We start from the raw sequence: 24,656 nt of genomic DNA, 5'->3' as shown, positions 1-24,656 counted from the left end.
CGCCGGCCCCGCTGCCGTGACAGGGGTTGCTCCGCAGGCTTTCCCGAGCTAACGCTGCCGTGGGTTCGCTCCTGCCCGTGGGATGCAAATCCCTTTGAATTTAGACTGAAATTAAAAGGTCGATTCGCTGCCACATGCTCCTCTCTGTGCCGAAGAGGAAAAAATGGTGTTGCAGCCGATAACCGCTGTTAGAAACATGCGTCGCCATCCCACCTCCTGCTTGGATCTCGGGGTGGTTGCTGCTTCTCCAGGTCACTATGGTGTAACTTTATATTGCTTTTGGGTCTTTTCTTTTTGGAAGGGCACACCGGCTGCCTGAGACAGCACAGGGCAGTCAAAACGCAAACCTCGGCTTGCCAACCCCTGCTCACATCTAACCAGAAATATTTTTTATTAACTCCTAAATCAGGTTTGAAAATGACTTTCCCTTTCAAGCAGGGAAAGTGCAGGCTGTTTCAGTGATACATATAAACGCTTTGATTTTGACATCTCATTCGGATACCACCTGACGACACCGAAACCGAGACTTTACTGTAATAAACACTTGTACAAGTGGGACTCTATACCTGAACACACACACACCCTGTTATTTGTAGCAGGAGTTAGAGGGAATGCTCAGGCATTTTTGGAGACCATTCCCACAAGTTCAATTCAGCCTGTGTTTAGTGTGCTGTATTGTGCTCAAAGTTGTAATTAAAAATAGGAAGAATAAAATTAGGAAAGGAGGTAGACTTTCAAAGAAGAAAATTCAATCAGCAATTTTGAGAAGTGTGGGACACTTGCAACTTGAGGTTCAAAGTGTGGTGATTAAAATTAGAACTTGTAAAAATTTAAGATAACTGATTCATAACACATTGAATTATCTTAGTAAGATAAATGGCTGCTCGTTGTCAAAATGAGTTTGTATCTAAAACTGGTGCTGATAAAGAAATCTGCCATAAAATATAAGTATTTTAAAAAATGACGACCTGGTCATTTTTAACTATGGCAAGAAATGGATCTTCTCTGTTACTTAAATTTGCTTGTAGAATTTAAATTTCTCCAATGAACTGCTCAGTATGTCTGATGCTAAGAAGTGCTGAGTGCTTACGTTTTGATGCGTGTCAGGTCCGTGGCTCAATCTCTGCATGAGACCACAAAAGATGGTCGGGATGGATCCCCCAGTGAGGCCAGTGCTATTGGGGTTTACCTACCTCCTCCACAAACTAAACCTGCAGATTTTGCACTCCAAGCAAACACGTCCATACTGTCTGCGCTTATCCCCACCACTTTGGTCCAAACTGGTTTATGGCTTGGCAGTGCACTACTTCTGAATTCACACAGGCTGTTCACACCCATTTCACAAGGAGATATTTGTGAAAAATCCAGAAAACACTGCACAGAAAAACTAATCAAACATGGTCTGAGTTTCGTGGAGCTTGTCTCAGATTTCTGTGGGATCTTTGGTGTTAAAAATTCAGGAATACTTTCTGCTGACAAACTTCTTTTATCCTGTTTAAAAATGGCACTTCCTAGTTAAAGTGCACAGCCCAAGCTTGGAGGGAAAACACAGGATTATACAATATTGCTAGCGATATCACCTCTGAAACACAGATTTTGTAGCACCCTTCCTAGGATAGTCTATGAAGAAAAATAGTACGTACACTTAGATTCATGTCTCTTCAGTTAGATCTAATTCTATATAACCTCCTGCTGTAGTGACTAGTCTCATTACCTTCAATTCAGAGATACTTTCTGCCATCAGGATACATTAATTTTAGTAAGAAGAAAGTGTAGAACTGAGCCTTCTGTTTCAGGTAAGACAGGTTTATTAAGTCAAAATATATAACAATGAACAAGGTCTTGCGAGTCACCTTGTCTTCTCTTGGCTTTATCTGATTTGTAGCCCTCCAAGGGTCAGATTCTCTCTTTTCTCCCTTACATCCTTCTACACAAGAAAACTTAAAAGAGCAGAATTTTGTATAGAAAGTTGGGAGTTCCTGGTCAAAATATGAGTTTGCAGTCTAATGACTGTGTCTCTTAAAAAAAAAAAAAAAAAAAAGGGGGAAAAGCTTTTTGGAGCTAAACTTTCAATTGAAACTTTTCCCCCTAAGTTTATTACTTATCTCAACTTTATTTTATTTAATTATTTAAAAAAACCCAACAACTTGGAGAAGGGTTAAGTGTGTTCATTTTTCTGAAGAGTTTCCTTCAGCCGGAGCTAGAGAATTAAAGTTAAAAGCTAGGGAAAGGCCAAATATCACCAGAACCTGGGATAGGGAAGAATGGCAAGACTGGACAGCGAGTTACAATGTGCAAGTCTCCTAAATCCCTCATACTAAGCACTGAACAAGCTCGTCAGTTTTTAGAATGTTTCTTTACGATGTCTCTCTAGGTCAGCAACTGCAAATAATAATTAAAGTCACCGAGAAAAGTGACTAGTTCTGTGCATCAGTTACAGATTGCAGAAAACCAGTTGTCTGCCGAGGAAGCTTGGGAATTGCTGGTGCAGCAGATAGCAACTGGGCAAAGAACTGTGCTTACAAACTATGCTTATAGTATTTTGAGCACCACTTATTTCCCAAAAAGTGCAAGTCATTGTGCTGACAGCATTAATTAAAGAGTAAAAATAGCATCCCAGGGAGGCATCCCTGTTAGCACACATACACACACACACACACACACAGAGTATTTTAAGTACAACTTAACTCTTTTTTAAGATTAAAATGGCATACATAAGCCTTCTCTTAATACTTATTTTCCAGAGAAGTTAGTAGCCTAATAAATGACAAATTGAAAAGATCTTGAACTTTAAATATACTACTATGGTAACTTGGTATCAAGAGCATTAGAGCAAGGGAAAACTGCATCAGCAGGTGTCACTGCAGGCTCCAAAACCAGTGTAAATTACCAAGGAAGATTGCAATTAAACCCTTTTTTATGTTAGACATGCATTAGGTCTTGTTCTTCTCACAGGCAGCAAGAATGAGTGGAAATTTAACCGCTGTAATTTAGGATTTCAAACATCTTCCATGTGCAGGACTTGTTTGCACTGGGCGTGTAAACGGAACCATGCTCCAGTGGTGGCTTACCTGCTGCACGCCGGGGCCGACAAGGAGATCCTCACGAAGAAAGGAGAAAGGCCGGCCCAGCTAACGTCAAAGAGAGAGATAAGGAAGATGTTGGGAGGTAAACCTACTGGCTATGCGATATGATCGTCAAAGGCTGTAGTAAAAGGCTGTTCACAGCACGTGTGTGCCAATCTTCCGTGATTCTGTGATCCTTATTTTGCATATGAAGAGGCAGCGTTTGGGTTTTAGTAAGAACCGTGACTTGATTTCTAGAGTGTTAACTTAGTAAGAAATCAAGGTTTAAGAAAAGAGGATTACCAACACCTTCTATATCCAGTGAGCCAAACTTTTTTCTAAATACTGAAAAATTGGACTGTATTTTGAAAACTGCCATGATTAAACCAGTGACAGATGCAGCTTCCTATTTTCCAAAGGGCAACAGGAGAAAATCTCTCAAATTTGCCTGAAGCCCTTATATGAGCAGCACCTAATTTTCCTGATGTTCTACGGAGCTTAGGCACTCTTGAATAAATTGAAAATTAGCAGCCCAGAGAAACAGCTCATTAAAGGACATCAGTAGAGCATTTTTACCATGTTTTGTAACTGTTGGAGCAGAGTAGAGTTTGCTGCTAGAGGTTGATAAGTAATTGGAAATGTGGTCAATTAACAATCTCTTTCCTCCCTTTTGTATTCCCTTGTCTGGTTTTGTTTTCATTATTGTCTCCCAGCTGTTGAATTGGTAATGTTTCAGCTCTCCCAGTACTGCATGTTCTTTTCCCTTTATCCCCTGCCTTAATATCGAACAACATATTACCCTTTGTTTTTCATTGCCTTATACATTATGAAGACGATAGCATTATACCACCAGAGACCATGTTAGAACATGCTGGCTACGGATTAAACCGAACAAAGCCAAAAGTATTGCCGTGTTTAGAAGGAAACAGCACCACAAGAATTACTGGAATCAGACTCTGCTTTTCTGTTTGCTGTATTGCAACACTTGAGCACGGTTCTGTTTACTGTAGAAAAAAGGTGTAGTGCTTCTCGATTCATCATTTATCCTCTGATGCTATTAACAGTCCACTCCCTCCCCATTAAAAAAAAAAAAAAAGAGGGAAAAAAAAGAGGAAAAAAAAAAAGAAAAAAAGGGGAAAAAAGGGAAAAACCAAGAAGCCCCACAGTGCAATAGCAATACTTCTTTTTTTCCCCTTAAATCAGTCTTGGAGAATGTTGTTTTGTTTGTTTTACAGTGGAAGATGATGAACTCCCAGACTTAAAGGAAGATTCAGATCTGCCAATCATCCCTAATTATCTGGCTAACCCGCCTTTCCCTTACGTTTATAACACCATGAGTGACAGCATTCCAGATCCCCCCGTGAACGGGAGTATCTCACACTTAGAATCGCAAGATACCGACTCTTCTTCCTTACCTGATGGGGAGACTTGCACGCGCGCATCATCGCAGCGTGGGAGCGCGGCTCCCGCGGCGGCTGGTGACAGAGGCACACCCTCACTGCCCAGAGGGTGCGCTGCGCCGTGCCGCTCCAAACCCCTCCTGCAGAAAGGTCCGGTTTACCAGGGCTCTGTGTCTTGGGGCAGAAGCCCCCCTTCGCCAGCTGGATCAAATCAGTCCGTACCTCAGCAAGAGAACGGCTCCTGTGTGGGGCCTGTGCCAGCGTTTCAGCCGGTTTTCTTCACAGGAGCTTTTCCACTTAATATGCAAGGTAACAGTAAAAGTCTCTTCTCACTTTGTCTTAGAACTTCTGTCATTTTGGACAGTGAAAACAGACCCATGAGGGCTACCTGTATTCACAGCACTTCCAGAGATTTTCAGGTCCCTGAGCTTAAGCATCAGGAAACATTTGAAGGGAATTAGAGGCAGATAGCCTGTTTCTGCTGGAACTGTTATTAAAATATTGATGAAAACATTTGCTATTTGTCTCAAATGCTATAAAAGCATGCAGACACCAGGGTAATCTAATTCTCTAAATAGCATACTCCAAGCTTGGAATAAAGAATGTGAGGACGCAGCCAGTGAGCTCCAGAGAGAACCTCACGGGGCTCAATCTGCCGACCCGAGCCTGAGGTTAGCTGCTGCATGGGCTGCCATTTCTGTAGGTGAATATTGCCTGCCCAAAGGGGGAACTCTGCCATTGCCAGTTCAGTTCAGAATTCAATTCTTCAAATCAAAGCTGTTCTGATGCCGTGAATTAGCAAGGAGAAGTTAAAAGAAGTCATTTGAATCCTAGTGCCTGATGGCCAAAAGAATTAAAAACTAATAAAAGCAATCTTGGATTGCTCAGGAAATTGCTAACCAGTATAATCTTCTGTTTCTAAGTTAGCTTAAATCCAGTAAGATGGGTATTCATGCAAAGAATCGTACCTGTTTATACACATACTGCATTAGATTTGTGATGATTTTTTCATATAGGTTGATGAAAGCCAATCTAATGAAAACCGTGGTCATACAATTCCAGTCGTTTGTTTGTTACAAATGATACAAACACGGCTAACAGAACATAGAAATATTTGGAAGTTAGTATAGAGGTATCTTGTCTAATTCCTTTATGCATCTGCCTATTAATGTACCTTTTTATTTCTAATAGAACTGGTGCTTAAAGTTAGAATACAAAACCCTAATCTCAGAGAAAATGACTTCATTGAAATTGAACTGGACAGACAAGAACTGACCTATAAGGAACTGCTCCGAGTGAGTTGCCGTGAGCTGGGTGTTAACCCAGAGCATGTACAGAAGATCAGAAAATTACCAAATACAATGTTAAGAAAGGTAAGAACTCTGAATTTTGAAGCGCAGTAACTTATAAAAAAGATTTTTAGGTTACCATTAAAAAGGAGTAATTTGTTGGTCACCTGCATAGGCCCATGTTGCAAAAAAACCCCAAACTAAAACCCCCCAAACCCTGCCAAAAACCTTGCTTCAATTTTCAGCACTCGGCAGTTGTTGGGTTTTAATAGAAAGGTTCTCAAGTTTCTTGATAATTTCCTTTCATAAACATTTGGCGTTGAGGCCAATTAATATCTGATTTCTCTACTACATTCTTAAATTCAGCGCAATACGGCACCACTGTGACCACATCAGCATTAACAGGCCTGCAGTGCTCAGCTGGTGTTTGCTGCTTCAGCAAGGACTGTACGTGGTCCTTTCGAAAAACAGGCAGCTTGGAATTATTCTGAGCGCAGGTCTCCCGAGTGTCACCGTCTTTCCACTGCAGTGACACTTACCTGTGCAGCAAACAGAAACGGACCTGCTGACCTGTTTTACCAATTCACCGCTGACCTTTCTTTCACTCTCAAGTCCCTCTAGAGCATGGTTGGCGTCAGCCGTGGAGCTAATCTGATTAGCACTAGGTTGATAAACTTCACTGTGCTGCATCTTCACTGGCTGTAAGGTGGCTTAGTCTTTGTTAGTCAAGAAGTGTGTGTGGGGGGGGAAGACATCAGCAATTCTGTCACTTGCCCATGTTGGGTGTTGTCAAAAGGACTGGTTTTATTTCCAGCTCTAATTACTTCAGGCTCTCTGGGTAGGACTGCAGGACACTTACTGTTCCTCGAGGTGATACAACGCTAATTCTGTTCAATGCTGTTGAGCAGCGGAGTGCTGCTGCCGAGGGGCCGGGGCTTGAGCCGGCACTGCGGGCGCGTGTCTTCCACTGCTCGCTGTCAGTGGCCGCTTGAGGAAGCTGCCTGCAGGACCTTCTTGGGTAGAGGCAAGCATCAATTGACAAGCTTCAAAGAATTAGCAAGGGGGGAAGAAAGAGGAGCTGGGGGTGGAGCACAGTGGATCATTACAAGTGTAATCGCACTAACCGCTTGCACTCACCGTCAGTATTGCATGCCTTCTAAAAATAGACTGAAGCGAGGAGCTGAATAGGATCCCAGAATAAATATAAGATGCAACAGGATGTCTGCTTTCCAGTTTACTGTAAAGAATCGCCCTATTTATGGATAAATACATAACTTTTGTTAGTATGAGCCTATTATTTTAACTTACCTCTGCAAAATTGAACAGATGATTTATCACCTAACAACTTATTGTATTTATTTAAAGGACAAAGATGTTGCAAGGCTACAGGATTTCCAAGAACTGGAGATTGTTCTAACAGTAAGCGACAAAAACTTACTTTTCAGAGTCCCAGCACTTTCTGAACGGAGTGGTTATAACAAGAAGGCATCAGAACTGACATACTAATTGTTTAAAGAATAAAACAAAAGATTTGTAGCTCTCATTTTAAAATTACATTTGAAATACAGTATCTATAAGGGCTAATGATGTGAAAAAAAATCTATTTTATTAACCTTGAAGTAAACTAAAGATGTTGCGCACAGTTACAGCCTCTAGTTAATCTACGAGTAATGAGTCTGATACGAAAGTAGCTTAATGCAAAGGAAGTATTGGTAGAACTATCTGTTAATGCAACACGTTTCCTTACAGAAATCTTGAAATACTGTAGAGTTAGCAGCTCTCAGGGAAAGGCTTACCTTAAACTGTTCTAATAATTTGTTTGCTATAAAATAGCAGAGGTACTCAAGCTAAAGGACCTGCCATGAACCCATTTAATATTTGTGCTGAGTCCATTACCATTAACGTTCACTTTTTAGATCATATATTTTAAGTCATATCTTACTTAGAAGGAAAAAACCAGAAGGGTTTAAATCTGTGGAAGAAGCACAAAACTATGTCTAGTTTAAATACTATCAAGTGACTTATTACCTGTGATTTCTTAATCCCTGTTTACACTTCTCCCTATTTCTCAGGTTGAAAACAAAAAATGATAGTAATTATCCAAATCATAAATATGCTCTCAACCAAAAGCCCTTTTATTGTTGTCTGTCAATATATAGCATTGGCATGTGCAATTTAAAGTACTATTTTTGTTACTGTATTGAAAACACATTTCTCCAATGCTGCTTTAATTTCCCCTTTTAAAAGCACAAAAATTGTAATTTTATTTTCCTTTTACCTCTACATTCCTGAGAAAGATCGTGTCTTGAAACTTCAAAGTTGCCTGTGTAAAAAAGAAACTAGTGAAATGCCCACCGTTTTTCTGGGCTGATACTAAATCTTGATGTTCCTATGCAATGTATTTTGTTTTTCTCCACTGACTTGTGTTTACTCGCATTGCTTACTGGAAAAAAAAAAAAAAAAATATACCACTTTTCCTGTTCCTCCTGTGACTTAAAATTCAGAATTAGACTACTTTGCTACGGAATTCTGGAATAAATAAATTGAAAAGTATTTAAGAGCTGGATTTTATCTAATTTTTTAGGAGTTTAGTATTTACTCAGTCATCTGCATTTGAGGAAGGGTTTATTCTGGTAGCCTAACTGTAAAATATGCAGTATGAATTAGATGAACGAACTAAAGTACGAGATGCAACAGGCAAACAGAACGTACCAAACTGGACTGAATTTCCCACTTTGTCTTCCCCCTCCCTCCCCACACCCCCCAGTTTCTTTGGAAACTAGAGCAACCAAAGTATTTTATGGTCTTGCTGTCTCAGAATTTACAGCACAAGTTAGCTGTATGTTGTTTGGGGATCTGTAAACAGGATTTACAGCAGTAGCACGTTGCACAGGGAGCCACCTGAAGTCACTGGAGGAAATGCTGGGGAAAGAACTGCAGCGTAAGCTCTTATCGCTCTGGGTGGCTTTAGGTGCCCACCACAGCCTTCTCTCCTCTCTTGGAGGCTGTGGCCGGGGTACTGAAGTTCGTTTTTCCCCTGCAGTCAGAGCAGTCACCTCCATCCGGGCTAATCCGATAGGAACTGGTACCCGAGTTTACCCACGCTCTCTCATCCAGTGAATAGTAAATAAGGAGGAGCCCTCTCCCCCAGTTTGCCTTGTAGTCGGATGTCCAGTGGTCACCTGGAAGCACAGACCCATGCAAACACAGGAATTCCCCGTGTGCCAATTAACTAGGCTGAAGCTCAGCCTCCTAAGGCTAACAGTAGAACATTGTGTCACAACAAAACCCCTTCTTCTGAAAAGTGCTGGAGGTTAAACGTGGCCCGAGTCATTGGCAGTATCTATTTTCTTATACCAAAATTGCTGGTGGTGCATTAACTTCTGCATAGTGGAAGAACAGAATTGTTGTTCCTCGTATCGCGCTTTGCCTGTTGTGTTCTCCTGGGCACACAGAGCAGGCAGGGCTTAGGCGTCGGCTGTCTAAGCACCAGCTAAATCCATGAAGGTACCAGGATTAAGCAGCCAGACCTACCAGAGACGAGCTCTGCTGTTGGGTTGATGACTTTGTTGTTACACTGATTGTCTTGCACGGGTGCTGATCGCTATCTATGCATTCAGAGGAATATTTTTATACCTTACGCAGTTTATACGTAGAAGATGCTATTAACCCTCCTAACAATCTGATCAGCGTATAATCATGACATTACTGTGTGTGATAAATAATGCATTACTTTGTGCTCCGCTATATGAAAAGTTACTGTCAAATGAATGCTTGGCTGCAGCTTCTTGTTTCTATTTAAGAAGTATTATTTGTAAGAATTAATAAATTATTATTTTTGTCTTCTCAAAGTTTTTCTGAACTTTACTTATGGAAAACCATAGGAACTTTTTCTTGCCGGGTAGGTTTCTAGAGGGCTTGGTGGAAGAAGTTAACAACTAAAGCAAAAGACATTTTATCAGATTCCTGCAGCAAATTTTGTTCAAACGCAGTACTCCATTTATCTGAGGAGGCTTGGCTATCAATAATAAGGTAGATATTAATTTCTGCAAAAGAAATCATATACTATTTCAGGTGATTAAGTATTGAAAGAGATAAATTATATACACATCTGCTCAGCATGCGTGTTCAGCTTCAGTGGAGGCTTCCTCGGGGTGACTTCACGCGCAAAAGAGAGAGATGGCAACATTAGAATACCGCTGTGCCAGCCACGTCCCTGCAGGCTTATGTGGAGTCTACTAAATTGGCAGAAATCATGTTGTTAATGATTTATATTAAGCCATCTGTAGGTTTAGTTTTAAACACACGTTACTTGTAATTCTTACGCTGAAGAGGAATTTTATAATGCTGAAGTTGCCCTGGGCAGGGATAGCTCACAGCCTTGAAGCTGTAGCAATTCAACTCCCCTGTCCTGGGGGAAATACGGAAAGGAACAGGTTGGAACCACTTGGAGGTTACACATTATTTCACTATTTTTCACTGCTTAACTGGGACTGCCTTTCCACTTCAAAAACAATGAATCCTTATGCAGAAAACACACAAAACAGGTGTATTTTGTACCATTAATTTAATTTACTAATTGTAAGCCTGAATACAGTACATATTGCCCTGTGATACAAACATTTTCTTGGCAGAGTTTTTGGCATTCTTTGGGAGAAAAGCATATAGTGAAATATTTTATATAGAAAATATTTAAAAATATAAAATTCACTTTCCGGTCCTTGGAATTGTAAAATACTTTGTTCACATATCACAAGTTCAGTCTACTACAAAAACTGTTCTGTAAATTACAGTACATTCACAAGTCACTTTTGTGGCAGGTCAGTAATGTTAAAAAAACAAAACAAAACAAAAAAACCAAACCCAAACCAAAAACCCAAGGGGTCGTCTCTTCACGCTAGTCCCGCGTCTTTGGCCATACTGTAGAAAATACCCTTTGATGCTATAAGGCTTGCAGGTGTATCGAATTCAGCTATGGTTCCGTTGTCTAGGACAAGAACCCTGCGCAAAACAAAATGGGGGGGGAGAGAGAGAGGTCAGAGAATTCCTCACAGGAAACGTGATATCCCTATTTATCACAAAGCAAACTGCCCTCATCTTTGCCTTGCCTTTGTTTTGCTCACTTTCACACATTGAATCACAACAGATGATAAACATCCGCCCTGAGCTGCTGTTTGATTTAAAAAGGTACGGGACAGTCACTATCTCCCAGGGGTAGCGGGGGGACCGTCATACTGGTGGTTCTGGAATTGAAAATATAGTACCAGAAAGCCAAGGAAATAAAAGCTCATGAAGTACCGTAATATATTTTAAAGTAATTAATATGACATGATGTTAGTGAACAAGTTCCAGCAGCTGCTCGTTTAATGAGGATCTCTAAGCTTGCTGACATTGCCTTTATGCAACTGGGTAGTATCTCCCATGCAGCCCTGGATAGTGAATAGAGAACCTGTTTCTTACGCCAACAGAGGCAAAGTCAGGTCTGGCCATTCTAGGATTATACGGATTAAACATCGTCGCTTACACACTACCTGACAAGAGCATCAGCGTGGCTATCTAGAGACAAACTAGACCCTTCTAAGCGCTGCTTCACGTGCCCAGTAAACCGGTGAGCCCCCCTGCCACACCACCATTAAGAGATTTTTACCTCGTGTAATCCATAATTGTGTTCAGCCTGTGTGCTATTGTCAGCACCGTGCAGTCTTCAAACTGGGTCCTAATCGTCGCCTGGATAAGATCATCCGTCTCGAGATCGATAGCTGCTGTCGCTTCGTCTAGGATCAAGATTCTTGTCTTGCGAAGCAGCGCTCTCGCCAGACAGACGAGCTGCCTTTGGCCGACGCTGCAAGCAGAGACAGGGCTTTCAAAAAGGGGGCCCCACTGCCCTTGGCTCTCCACTCCTCAGAATCTCTTGTGCTAGAGCGGATTTCTCATCAGGTAAAGTTACCGAACAAAAAAGAAGTGGTATTTAGCAAACAGCCCAGTCTGCCCACCCTAGAGCTCATAAATACACATGGCAGCATTACTCAGGTAGCTGCAGCATATGTGTTCGCTTGTACAGTACTGGACAGAGCCACCAAATGCCCTCACTGTGACAAAAGCCAGGGGAACTAATGATTGCAGCGCTTCTGCCCGAGTTTTCAGAAACACACACAGTTGCAACAATACTGAGCATATGCAAACTTTAAAAAAAAAAAAGGAAGAAAAAGAAAAAAGAAAAATCTGAGGCTGTAAGTCCTTTCTACGGTCAAAAAAACGTATCTGGGCAGCCCCCACCTCCTCCCCTGCCACAACAGCACCCCAGACACAGCCCCTGACTCTGCAGGATGAGGAAGGAGCTGAACGTTCATCACACATGTAATCTGGTTACACCACAGCCTTGGAAGCCAATGCAGGACATCAAAGCATGGCATTTTATCATGCTCATTCAGGTCTTCATGGGTCTTCCAAATGAGAATGGAAAATAAACATTGCTAAAGTGTCGGTTTAGGCAGAGGACTCTTATTCAGCACAGCAGCTATATACATTATGATGGCATTTCCCTTCCTACCAAACCATGTTTAGGGAATTGGCTGTTCTGAATACCCTGTCATCCTGAGACTTCTTTCTTTACTGGTAAGACTGGATTTTGGTTTAGGAGAAATCCTTCCCAGCAGCAAAGAAGAATCATAGAATCATAGAATGTTTTGGGTTGGAAGGGACCCCTAGAGGTCATCTAGTCCAACCCCCCCGCAGGAGCAGGGACACCGCTAACTAGATCAGGCTGCTCAGAGCCCCGTCCAACCTGGCCTTGAATGTTTCCAGGGATGGGGCCTCCACTACTAGAATCAGATCATTCGTGGCAGAGGCAGAACAGGAGGCAAATGTTTGAGCTTTAGTGGTTTTCTTGGAACAGGAATAGGTGGCTAAATCATTTCAGACACAACAGACTACAGCGTAAACCTGCGCTCGAGTGTCTCACTGTTACAGCTGAGTGAAAGCGCAGTGTATGTTTCTAGTCCAAGCATTCCTTACCTAAGATTTTCTCCACCTTCTGAGCATTCATAGTCCAACATGGATGGCTGACTGCTGACAAACCTCTTCAAATGAGACAACTCAAGAGCTTTCCATATTTCTTCATCAGTGTATTTATTAAATGGATCCAGGTTCATCCTCAGTGTTCCAGAAAAGAGAACAGGATCCTGGATATAAAACCAACTTTCATTAGACAAGTGCTTTAGCTGGTTTAAGTACAGATATTATGAGTTACTGCTTTGAAGTCTCCATTGCATTGCAGGTAGGCCACCCACCAATCCCATCCACTCTGAAAATACATTATGTTAGACACACTTAAAACTCAAGTTCCAACTGTAACGATGGTTTATCCTAAATCCTGTTTTATCATCCAGCACCACCTTATAAGGTGGCAGGACAGGACCACTTAAATTATAAATTGTTTGGTTTTCTGAAACAATTTTCTGAGTGTAACAAAGCATTTTCCTCTGTGGATAAACCATTATTTATGGTTTGCTAAGCTGTTAAAGATCCTTCCTTTATTGTGACACACAGAAACAGTACCTGAGGAATAATAGTTAGCCTCGATCGAAGGTCATGGAGACCAATCTCTGAAATTTTCACACCATCAATTTTAATTTCCCCTTTTACAGCTTCCAAGATCCTAAAGAGACAGAGCGTCATGGAGGACTTTCCTGCTCCGGTTCTGCCAACAATTCCAATCTACAACAAATTGCACGGTTAACAACAAAGCATATAGTTAAAACCAAACCAAAACCCAAGGAAAAAAAAAAAAAAAAACCAAACAAACCACCAAGATTCCTCTAAGGGTCTTACACAAGATTTGAATTTCAATAAGAATCCTTCCCTAGAAACCCGTGTCATACACTGTAACGCATATATTGCTATTCCCGTAATTTGAATGATATTGCATATAAATATATACATAGGCCTAGAGCCATCCTACATAACTTTGGGTGATTAGCTGAAGCACCCACTTTAGGAGTCCAGTCACCCAAGGACAAGAAATAAAGGCTTTCCAGAGGGCAATTCAGACTTTACAGTAAGCACGTCTACCTCCATTCCAGAAGGCGGCTGTCATCCTGTCTGCTTAGTATAAGGATAATTCTCTTCCCTTTTAATAACAGCCTGTTAAGCGGAGGACTTTCCCATGCTAATTGTTTTGTCACCAGCATGCAAAACTCAACTTTCTATTGAAGCATGAAGAAATGAATCTCTCGGAACAAAGACAATTTCCTGATTAAGGAAGCAAAGAATGTCACTTCCTGCCATGCCAAAAATTTCACAGGGAAAGCCAGAGAGCAGAAAAAGCTGGAATTCCTTCTCCCATCTGCACTGCATCAGAAAAGCGTTCTTGTCATTGAATTTTTGTCACTTGTACTGGTTCCTCCTACGTACTAGGCCTGTTGCCAGCCTAACTTGGAAAGTCCAGAAAGTCCCATGCAAGTGGTCCTACTGCTTCCAGCCTGGAGGGTGCTGCCACACCAACAGCACGGTTGTCACTGCTGGCTGTCAATGCCAGCTTGAGTAGGTCTCCACCACTGGGGCAAGTGTGCTTGTAAACTCTTGTCCTCTGCTCAATGGCTGTCACTGGAGGCCCAGAGCGAAGTTCTAGCGAAGACATAGAGCTGAAACTCACCTTTTCTCCACCGTGCACTTTGAGGTTTAGACCCTTCAGCACTAGATCCAGGCCCTTCCTGTACCTCACTGAGTAATTCACAAACTCCAGCTCTCCCCTGGATGGCCAGTCTTCTGGGGGACTCTTGCCCTCAATGACCCAGGGAGCCTAAGTAAAACAGAAGTCAGAAATGCCTCATATAGGTTCAAGAAAAAATAATTCAAACTAAGATACAAACAATAACGTTTGTGGGTTACTAGATATATATCTGATAAATCAAATCTCCATTATCAAATAAATTTATAATAATGGGGGAAAACCCCATGGGTTCCTAAGAATCCACTCATTGTAGTCTTTGTTGTGAAGTTTACAGGAAAAGAAGTCTGAGCGCATAGGGCCAAATCCTCAGTGGATATAAATTTACATTTTTTCCATTAACTTCAGTAGAACGCTGCCTGTTCCACGCCAGCTCAAGCTCTGGCTTGTAACATGTATCAGGCATCTCGTCTAGCTTCCTTTTAGCATCCAGATTAAATACTTGATCTCCAGAATCGTACACTGCAGCTCTCCTCAGATCCTCCATTTCCTAATTCTTAGTCTCCCATCACATACTAACAAAAACTGCATTAGTTACTAACTAACTCCCATCATGGCTAACAAAACCCAGTACGTCCACAGAGCAGCAGATTTCCCAGCATAGCTCCACCTGTCACCTTTAAAAAAAGTCTCTGGCAACAAAGGTAGATGATTGGATGATTTTCCTGGCTTAGGCAGTACAGTGTTCCTAGAGATGTTCTCCTCTCATGGGAGACGAGGACTGATTAAGCTGATTAAATAGAAATACTATTGAAAACTGGTGCATAGCCTGATAATTGTACTGCAGCTGTGCTCACTAGCAGGATCACAGCACCATCCATGCAGGTAGGACTATGCATCCAACACTTCAAGCCCAATGGGAGCAACATTCTGATGGTGAAACTCGTCTCTGTTGTGCTACAGCCACTCACAGTAGCAGAAAATGAGATGCTAAGCACAGGCTGCATAACAGCAGCAATAATTTGGAGCTGTGATAGCATAAATTACAGTTCAGAGCGTGACATTTGTTCAGGTTAAATGATAACACTCTCAGAGCAGGAACTGTCTCTCAAGAGTCTAAAGAAAGACCATGTAAATGTGTGCATTATAATTTTGCCACGCTTGTTGGTGAGCATGCTTGATGCTTGGTAGCTGACCTCTGTTTCAGTTTCTGAATATTCTTTTATTCTTTCAACAGCCACAATGTTAGTTTCAAGTTCAGAAGTCATTCGGACCATCCAATTCAGAGACAAGGTCACCTTGGAGAAGACAAGGAACAAAATATCATCCACAGAGGAACGACAGATTTAATAATAGTAACAACAAAACCAGACACTGCCATTAAGACATGGATTCACATTAATATTACAAATGGAATAATTACCGTTGCATTGACACTAATACAGTTACTGGGACAAGAAGTCTACTGACAACCAGGTGCTCATGTGAAAAAGTATATGCCTCCCACAGTGTTTTAACAGATGGACCTCTCGAAAATATTGGTTGGAGGTCATTCCCCTAGTCATGGGTCTCACCGGAAAATTGCTAACAACAATCCTGTGCGCTCACAGTATCTAAAAAGCTTCTGGCAAGAGTGAGGCCATTAAATCTGCTAAACTGTCCACAGCTTGGGTGAGTACAGTTTACCTTGTCTATTTACGCATCCTACTGATCTGCCTGTGATTACCTGGACACACCAATGTGCTACATAGCAGGCGTGATGCAGGACATGCTACGCCCATGCTGCTCAAATGATCTGTTCTTGGTGGGTGCGCCTGACGCTTCCTGAGCTTCCTGCATGCTGGGGATACTGGGGTGCAGCACAACCTTGATGCTCCCAAAGTGCCCTGAAGCCCTACTGCATGTGAGCTTGCTGATGGTCTGTCAGCATTCAGTGTAAATCTCTGCTGTTTCCACATGTCCTACAACTCATTTTTGTTATTTCTTTATTAACTTCAGCCTCAACAAGCACTTAAATTATTGCTACAATAACCATACCATCTACAAAAATGCAAACCCATCAACGAGCAGAAAGCTGTAATACATACCTGTAACGCATAAGATACTGAAAGTCCTACCAAGCCAGCATTCAGGCTGTTTTTACCAATCACAGCAAAAAGGGCAGCAAAAAGGACAACACAATTCCCCACAAATTCAACTCGAACGCCCAGCCACCTGGTAAAAAAGGTAGATGTAAGCAGAGTGGGAAATGGTTGCTTGGACCAGTTAGGCAAACACAGGGTTATCTAAGTGGAAACAAGAAGTTAGGCAAACACAGGGTTATCTAAGTGGAAACAAGAAGTTATATGCCTTTTTACCTGTTTGATACTATGCCAGGATAGTAACTCTTCTGATTTTCATCCATCTTCAGATCACTGATGTCTACAAAAGACTTCACTCTTCTGTAGGCTCTGATGACACTGGCCCCTGATACTGTTTCTGAGAAGTGTGAGTAGATGGGAGATCTGCTCACAGACTCCAGGCGCTTCAGCTGGCGGGAGGTAGCTACGTAGAATCGCTGCCGGTTTTTGGAGAAAATTGAAGGGTACATAAAATACTTTCTCTTTTAATTAACAGTGAAGAATTTTTTAGGTTAAAGATTTCAAGGAGATTGCTACTGATGCACTTCAACCCTCCAAAATATTCTCTATGATTAAAAATTTCAAGAAAGTTATCTTTGCTTCATTCCACAACTCAATACTGGGTAACGGCAAGTTGAATTTAGCTATGCCCCTTTAAATTTAGCTAATGCAGCCTAACAAAATGAATCCATTTTTAGGAGCCTCATTTTCCAAGAAAATAACACATGAATTTGCACCTCCATTACCAGGTCTCTATTTATGGTCTATAAAATAAGCTTCATTTTGGCTCAGAAGTCAATAAAACTGATGTGTTCTATTCTCAACATTTTAACTCCTCACCACCTTAAGAACTTGTCAATATGTCAAATATATACAAACTTCAATATACTGAAGTGCACTGCAGCTCTATCTCCAGCAGTAGGCTTATTTATTATTACTCAAAAGCAAAAAAAGGTTACGCCTATTTATTTCATGAGCACATCTCACAGGACATTTCTTTTTCTGAGATAAGTAAATAATATTTTGTTTACAGAAACATGTAGTTACTTCACATGTTTCAATTTTCCCCCAAATTCACGTTGTTTTTTCCTAAAAAGAAACACGATCAATGGAATTGAATCACTGCAGTGGCAGTCAGATATTTTTCCAGTTACCTGAACAAAGAAGTACAGAATTGCAAGTGGAACTATAACCACAGCGAAGAGTGGAGTACTTGCTATAATTACAATCATCGTCGATAAAGAGGTGAAGAACGTTCCGAGGAACATCAAGATAGTCGGCGGGATTACTTCATCAATCACGTAGATGTCCTTCGAAAAGCGGTTGATGATTCGGCCGGTTGGGGTGGTGTCATAGAAGGACTGCGGGGTGTGAAATTTGTTCTCCAGCAGAGCAGCGTGGAGTGTCCGGGCTGCATTAATGCCTCCCATGGCCAAGGTAAAGGAGCAGATGAGTACTATGAGGCCTAACAGGCAAAGAGAAGACATGTTAACCAGTGAACGTGATGTTCCTGATTCGCAGCCCTTTGACTCTCAGCAGTTTCTGTTGTGCTAGAAGCTTTTTTTCCTTTACTGCATTCCCTGTCCACCCTTCTCTTAGCATGCACATTAGCACTGCAGCATTGTGGTCACTGCTGCCTAAGGCACAGGAATACCTCCTGTACAATTTCACCATGCTGTCCGCATAAGACAGATGCACAACCATCTTCCCTCTGCTTTCCACAAGCCTCCATGAAGTTCTAATGCTACAACTTCAATCCAACCCTTCAGTCTCTTCTGCACCTAAGTTTTCATGTTTCTCCCCAACCTACCTCTCTCAAGCTTCCTTGTCACCGGTTCATCCCCCTCCAAGGGCTTCACAATAAAATTAAAAGTGTTGGGCTGAGCTCAGACTTTGTAGCTCCGGGTTATGTTACTTCCCTTGCTTAGGATAGAATTTGGGGGGCAATTTTGGGCCACCAGCAGCTGGTGCTATGGCTTTCCCATTTAAGCCCTCTATACTAAACATTAAGACATCATGATTTTATCTAGTCTCACCTTGCAAGAGGCCCAAGGCAGCGTAGACTCCAATTCGCATGGCTGTGTTGTGCTGAGTCCCATTTATCACCGGCTCGTTGGTCCAGTCACTGAGCCACACATTGGCCCCAATGGCAGCAGCATTTTGACAGCAATATAGGAAACATATCACTAAAGAAAGGACAGGGCTAACAGCCTTCATGTATTGCCAGAACACCGTTAGCTTTACCTGAAAAATCACACACCAAAGCTGGTTTGCACAACTTACACAATCAGGAGTTTAGACAGAAGAAGAGAAAAAAAAAAAAACTCTTCAACAGTGGAACTGCTAAGTTCAAAACTGCCCAAACTCTAACATGCCACAGAGAACAGTTCATCTGCCTGAGCTCCACATCAGAGCGATGGCTTTCAAAACAAGTCAGAAACTTCTCTGAAATACACTTATTCCTCCATTTTAAGGAACTGTATTTTATTGGGTTTGTGGGGTTTTAGTTTTTAAGACTATGCCAGAGCAGGGGGCGGGGGGTGGTGTGAAGAAAAGAGGCTGATCAAATAGCAGCAAAGGACGGGTTACAAGAACAGGAGCAAAGTTTTTCAGGTAAAAGAAGCAATTTGGCAGGCATATCGAGCTCAGAACTGCTTTAAATGGCCTATTTAAGGAAAAGTGCTGAATATGCCTCCATTCGGGTGTTTTACAGCAGCTTAAATGAGGTACCCAATGCTAGTGCACCCCAGCAGGAACATAAACAGATGATGGTTGTGGCAAAAAGTAAAGATGCTATCTCTAAGGTAGTGCAAAAAGGCAGAGAAGCAAAAAGAGACACTCAGGACAAAACTCAGTCTCCAAAAAGCATAAGAAGGAATAATTAAGAGAACGAGTGTTGTTGATTAGGGACTTTGAAAGCTAAAATAATCCACAGAAACAGTTAATCACATGTCTGTGCCACGGACCACATACATCAGACGAAACAGGACACACTAAGCCCTCTGAAGCAGAGGGAAGGGCCTTTCTTTAACAAAACCTCCCTGCTCCTATTCCATCCACTGCTCCTTTCTGTGCCTTTCTCTTACTTTTAAATTCCCATCTTCTCTTTTTTTCCTTCTCTTCTCTTTTTCCCTGTTCCCATTTCACTCCCTGGCCCTGCCCAAGGAGAGTACAGCTCCTTTGTAGCTGTAAGTCCAAAATGCTCTCGAAGATGGGGTGGTGGGTATCACTTCGACAGCACAGATCTGCTGGCACGCAGCAGCCAGCTGGCAGCTGGCTCCTATAACCCACTGCTGCGGTTCATCAAACAGCCAGCGCTGCAGCTGGACTCAACACCGGCCAAACAGTTTAAAGACCAACAGTGCTGAAAGCTCTGCAATGCAAAGGCAGGGCTGACGGAGCGCAGTGCTGCGTGGTATCAGGTGACTGTGGCAGATCGCCCTTGCCAGGTGCAGAAAGCTCTGCCAAAATCCCAAATTTGAATGGCCACCAGATTAAATGCCTAAAACCTGAAGTCATAATTTATACAACATATTTAACAGAACTGGATCAAATATAAAAATAAAGATTATTTTTTCAAGCAGAAAAAAAAAGTAGAAAAAGGGAGTGGGGAAATCAAACCATACCGTTCCTGTTTCAGTGGTTTCAGCCTGAATAAGTTTCTCGTTCGGATTTTTTCTTGGCAGAGGAGGCTCTGCTGGCTTCTTTTCACAGACTCTTCGTTTCGTTGACATTTTGTTGGGACATTCTCCTCCCTCAGAAGATATTACACTAAGTTGCCTAGTCAAAACAAGAGAGTCATTAGGAGAAAAAGGGCATATTGTGGCAGTGCTAAGGCAAGACTGGGTTGCAGCAGATTGGACTTGTTCCCAGCTCTTCTGCTGAGTTCCCATGCCAGCCTCACTCACAGCTATGGGTTCTTGTACCACCCCTCCAAATGTTCAGTGATGCCAGAAATACAGTTTCTAACAAAGGCTGTGGCAGGGCCTGGGCTCTGTGGATGAGGCCTTTAGAGGCTTCATCGCAAGGCAGACATTTCAAAGTGAGCCCCTGAGCTTCTCTGTTTTCACATCAACAGTAGCTGGGCAGTATCTATGGGCATGGTTATGAAAATTCCTAAAGATTTCCAAGATTCCCAATGCAAAGGTGCAATGGAAAGGGTTTATTTATCCTGCAACATGTAGCAGTTTAGTGTTGTGGGGGTAAATGCATACAGTGGTGCTACCTGAGAACCAGAGAGCTGCTTTAAGAAATTGGTTTAGTTCGGATTAAAAAGAGGATTGCAGGAATAGAATTTTGATCTTCTTTTGCATGTTCTTTCACATTTATTCTCAAAAGGACACTAAACCAACTTCTTTATAAGAGAAAACCAAAGAAACTGAAGCCCAGACCGAGAAGCAGTATGTGACTAATATCTTTCAGATGTGTTTCACCCCAGACACAGACCATAAACACATGAACCTCATGTTTACCTAAGAAACTGTTTGCGGACCTCATTTGTCACTGGTTCGTTATCTGCCAGATCTGTGTGGATGCTGAGGGTGTCTTCAGCTAGCAGGACTTCTTCCTCCTCCAGCACTGCAAGACAAGATCACGCCTCAGATTTTCTGCTGAACAAAGCAGAAAGCACAGAAATAGGTGGCTATACAAAGCAAGAGTCACGAAAAACAATACCATAGCAAGGAAATCATAGTGCATGAACTCCCCCATAGCTTTGCTTATGTCCCTTCTGTGCATCACTTCTCCTAACTAAATTGCAAAGACTTTGTGAGGCAGGTTGGCTGCCAAATGCATTTACATCACATTCCTTTAGTGGATCAGAAATATTAAGCAATAGCGTTACAGTTGGTTCTAGTTAAATTCACTTATAGGGCATGGTCTAGACATCCTCTTGGGATGAGGGAGTCACATCAGGAACTACTGCAAGCCTCTGCTGTTGCTAGATGTCATGAATGTTCCTCTCTCCGTGTCTGGAGAGAAGCAATGCTGCAATCAAAGAGCGTGGGAATACTGTCACACAGAGGAAACATTAACCAAAATGCTTTAATCTTGTATCATTTTATCAGAATCAAACCAAGCTGAAAAGTAACCCAAGATTAAAATGTCGTCTGAACTTTGCTGTATGAAAAAAACCAACAACATGCAAACAGAGAAAAAATTACCAGGTTCTGGATAGCCCCTCTGATAGCAAGCCCAGTTTGTTCTTGGCTACTCCATTTTCCTGCCGAGTTTGACCTTGCTAATTGTAAAATAAATTCCCAGCTTTAAAATAATTTCTAACACAATAATTGCTTTTTTTCTAGGACAAGCCACATGAAATTTTGAAGAAATTTGCGAAAACCTTTATCAATAATATAGACCTGGCCATAGACAATAATTTTCATGGTAGTGCAGAACGGCAAATGCCAGGTTGTCATGAAGAAGCAGGGGACGCTTCATACAGAGAAAATATCTGTAATCTGACTGACAGAAAAAGACATGTTTTAAGAAAAAGCAATACTATACTTGTTGGTTCGTCCTCTTCAATGTCTTCATCGAGTGCATAATTTCGCAGGAATTCTGCAAAGGCCTTGTTTTGTTTCAGAAGGTCTTGGTAAGATCCCATTTCAGAGATTTTGCCATCTACCAAGACAACTATATGGTCTACCTGAGGCAGGAAGCTGATGCCATGGGTCACCAGAATTCGGGTCTGGATAGGGAAAAGAAGAAAAAAAACCACATCTCAGTTGTCACTGTGGGGACTACCACTACTCAGCAAGGCAAATACTACCACGTTTTTGGAACGGAGTGAATTATCATGTCAAGGTGAAATGCCAAGGGAAATACACTGTCCTTCTTAGCTTGGAAATACGTACACGAATTTACTATGCTTCCTACCGCATACTGATATAACCACAGAAGGAAGTAAACCAACTAAACTATCATTCCCTCTTACACTGTTTTTCTTTGCAGCCCTTCCCTTTTGAGCTCTGAGATAGCCTGAGAAGATCATAACAGGAGTAGAAGGGGAAGAAAAGAGATTGCAGTTTGGTTGCATACTGCCAAATACCTCTGTAAAATCAGTAAGCTGTTACAACTTCGTCCCTGCACTGCCTCCGAGTAACAACAAGCAATACTAAGCTGACAACCTTTACAAGTTTCTGCAAATGTCTTGTTTCTGGAGATCTCATAGTAAGAATTTTAGAAGACAGGCCAGGTTTCTGCCTCTACATGTTCTGACTAGATCACATCACTTCTGGGCATGCCTAAATAGCAGCTCACCACAGAGTCTGTGCTGTGGGGAAAAGGTGTCCACAGTGCCAATTAAACACAGAAATTCAGGAATGATTCAGCACTCAAGCCTTGGTGGAAAAATAGCTTTGCTGTTACCCATCAGTGGTTTTGAGTTTGCGTGCATTTTTAAGAGGATCTAAATGCCAGCTTACTTTTCCTTTAAGTACCCCATCTGGACCAATAACTTTGTCAAAGATGTGCTTTGCAACATGTGAGTCCACAGCAGACAGAGGATCATCTAATAGGTAGATGTCAGAGTTGCTGTACACTGCACGAGCGAGGCTCACTCTAAGAGCAGAGAACAAAACATATCACACAACTCGGTTCCAACAACAGCTATGACTTTTTATGGCACTCACCCAGTCAAACTCACGGATGCTAAATTGAAACATGAGACGCTGAAGAGAATAACTCACTCTGAGCCAGAGACAGGAACAGAACGCCTCTAAATCTGTTTGTTCACTGCCAAACTTCCACTCACCCAGCAATCTGGAGATTGAATAAGCCTCTTGCTTAATAAGCTCCTAAAGGGAGCTGTTAAAATGCAGAACTATAAAAAGGAAGACCAGCAACCAGGATGTAAAATGCAAACATTCAAAGCAGGGCTGCAGCACCTGGAACAGCTTCCACATCTCTCATCTTACGCACAAATCCACATATCCCCTCCACTTCATGATATCCATCTCACATTTAGTGGCCTGTGAAAAAAGATCTTTGTTGGTAATCACAGATGTAAGAGTTTCTCATTAAGATGAGGTGTTAAGGGATGATCATACCACTTTTTCACTTGATGCACACCATATGTTCCCTTCAGGGAAAGGGAGGACTTCAAGTATTCTGGACAGATGCACCTTTACAATTGGACAGCAAATGCAGGATGCTCTGATCTTCCAGGGCTAGATGCGCTATTACGCATCACGGTACAAACACATGCTTAAAGTTAGGAACAAGTTTAAGTCCAACCACCTTCCACAAAACTGCCCCGCATGCTTCAGTGTTGATTGTCGCAGGTATGCCATTGTAAAGATCAAACCAAATCAAGTGCTGAATTTACAGTACTCTCTCTTTAGACAGAACAGGAATTACCAAGCAGGTCTGACTCGGAAAAAAAAAAAAAATTACCTTCTCTCCTATCTCAGTCTGATCTCCTCCTGGCAGCACTTCCAGGTCAGTTTTTAAAGCACAGGCCTCCAGGACATTTTGGTATTTTTGTTCATTAGGAGCTTGGCCAAACAAAATGTTATCTTTCAGCGTGGCATTCTGGATCCAGGCTTGTTGAGGCACATAAGCAACAGAACCCTAGAACGAGGAGGGAGAAAGGAAACCTCTGACTTGTAACAAGCAGCAATTCACACTTACAATTCTGATTAAGATCTGCAGCACATAGAGATAGCTCCTGTTTGATATACATTCACATTATGCACATACATGTGCTAATGGCTGATGTATAGTTGATAGACTCAGGAAAGTAATTTCATATAAAACACAACTGAACAGGTGTGGGCAAACCCAAGTAAACACACAGACAAGCTGGCATAGGAGCAAACAGAATTCCCTCTCCAGCTTGATGTACATTATAAGCAATGGCAGACATAAGCAGCACATTTCCATACCATCGTTAAATGGCATCGTAAACCATACCAACCTTCACAGCCACTTCTCCTTCCAGCTTTTCCATTTCACCCAGGAGAGCAGACACCAGAGAAGATTTCCCACAGCCAACATGGCCAACAACGGCAACCAAAGCACCACTGGGGACCAACATATTTATACTGTGGAGGAAACAGGCTGGAAATTAATTAAACACTAGTTTACTAAAGACATTATGGGTCTTCAAACCA

At 41.9% G+C, this 24,656-nt stretch overlaps 3 protein-coding genes across 3 annotated transcripts in view; 1 reads left to right on the top strand and 2 right to left on the bottom strand.

Moving 5' to 3' along the window:
- Nucleotides 1-1,741, bottom strand: part of LUC7L3 (LUC7 like 3 pre-mRNA splicing factor) — a 23,333-nt gene extending 21,592 nt beyond the window's left edge. The window contains exon 1 of the mRNA XM_035893387.1: nt 1,715-1,741. Within this exon, the coding sequence (XP_035749280.1) occupies nt 1,715-1,741 (27 nt within the window). The remainder of the gene's footprint in view (nt 1-1,714) is intronic.
- A 1,253-nt stretch (nt 1,742-2,994) lies between these two features.
- On the top strand, nt 2,995-8,147 carry ANKRD40 (ankyrin repeat domain 40). The gene is made up of 4 exons (XM_009637791.2): nt 2,995-3,168; nt 4,301-4,774; nt 5,657-5,838; nt 7,120-8,147. The coding sequence occupies exons 1-4, from the start codon at nt 3,012-3,014 to the stop codon at nt 7,258-7,260; spliced, it is 954 nt and encodes a 317-aa protein (XP_009636086.1). The 5' UTR covers nt 2,995-3,011; the 3' UTR covers nt 7,261-8,147.
- A 2,429-nt stretch (nt 8,148-10,576) lies between these two features.
- ABCC3 (ATP binding cassette subfamily C member 3) overlaps nt 10,577-24,656 on the bottom strand; it is a 58,044-nt gene continuing 43,964 nt past the window's right edge. Inside the window, exons 16-31 of the mRNA XM_035893386.1 lie at nt 24,461-24,587; nt 23,870-24,114; nt 22,968-23,103; nt 22,048-22,231; nt 21,015-21,120; nt 20,169-20,322; nt 18,579-18,786; nt 17,697-18,007; nt 16,780-16,979; nt 16,510-16,636; nt 15,619-15,720; nt 14,408-14,554; nt 13,312-13,470; nt 12,769-12,935; nt 11,402-11,596; nt 10,577-10,755 (exon numbers count right to left, since the gene is read on the bottom strand). Of these exons, the coding sequence (XP_035749279.1) occupies nt 10,647-10,755; nt 11,402-11,596; nt 12,769-12,935; nt 13,312-13,470; nt 14,408-14,554; nt 15,619-15,720; nt 16,510-16,636; nt 16,780-16,979; nt 17,697-18,007; nt 18,579-18,786; nt 20,169-20,322; nt 21,015-21,120; nt 22,048-22,231; nt 22,968-23,103; nt 23,870-24,114; nt 24,461-24,587 (2,677 nt within the window). The 3' untranslated portion in view covers nt 10,577-10,646. The remainder of the gene's footprint in view (nt 10,756-11,401; nt 11,597-12,768; nt 12,936-13,311; nt 13,471-14,407; nt 14,555-15,618; nt 15,721-16,509; nt 16,637-16,779; nt 16,980-17,696; nt 18,008-18,578; nt 18,787-20,168; nt 20,323-21,014; nt 21,121-22,047; nt 22,232-22,967; nt 23,104-23,869; nt 24,115-24,460; nt 24,588-24,656) is intronic.

Source organism: Egretta garzetta, unplaced genomic scaffold (assembly GCF_000687185.1).
Source record: "Egretta garzetta isolate BGI_Z169 unplaced genomic scaffold, ASM68718v1 scaffold34, whole genome shotgun sequence".
NCBI lineage: Eukaryota > Metazoa > Chordata > Aves > Pelecaniformes > Ardeidae > Egretta > Egretta garzetta.
The sequence above is the reverse complement of the archived record's forward strand: the minus strand, read 5'-3'. Positions and strand labels throughout refer to the sequence as shown.

Coding starts and splice junctions, on each gene's coding strand:
- ANKRD40 (XM_009637791.2), top strand. CDS start 3,012: ATGTGCAGGACTTGTTTGCACTGGGCGTGTAAACGGAACCATGCTCCA. Junction 4,775..5,656: donor TTTTCCACTTAATATGCAAG/GTAACAGTAAAA, acceptor TATTTCTAATAG/AACTGGTGCTTAAAGTTAGA. Junction 5,839..7,119: donor CAAATACAATGTTAAGAAAG/GTAAGAACTCTG, acceptor ATTTATTTAAAG/GACAAAGATGTTGCAAGGCT.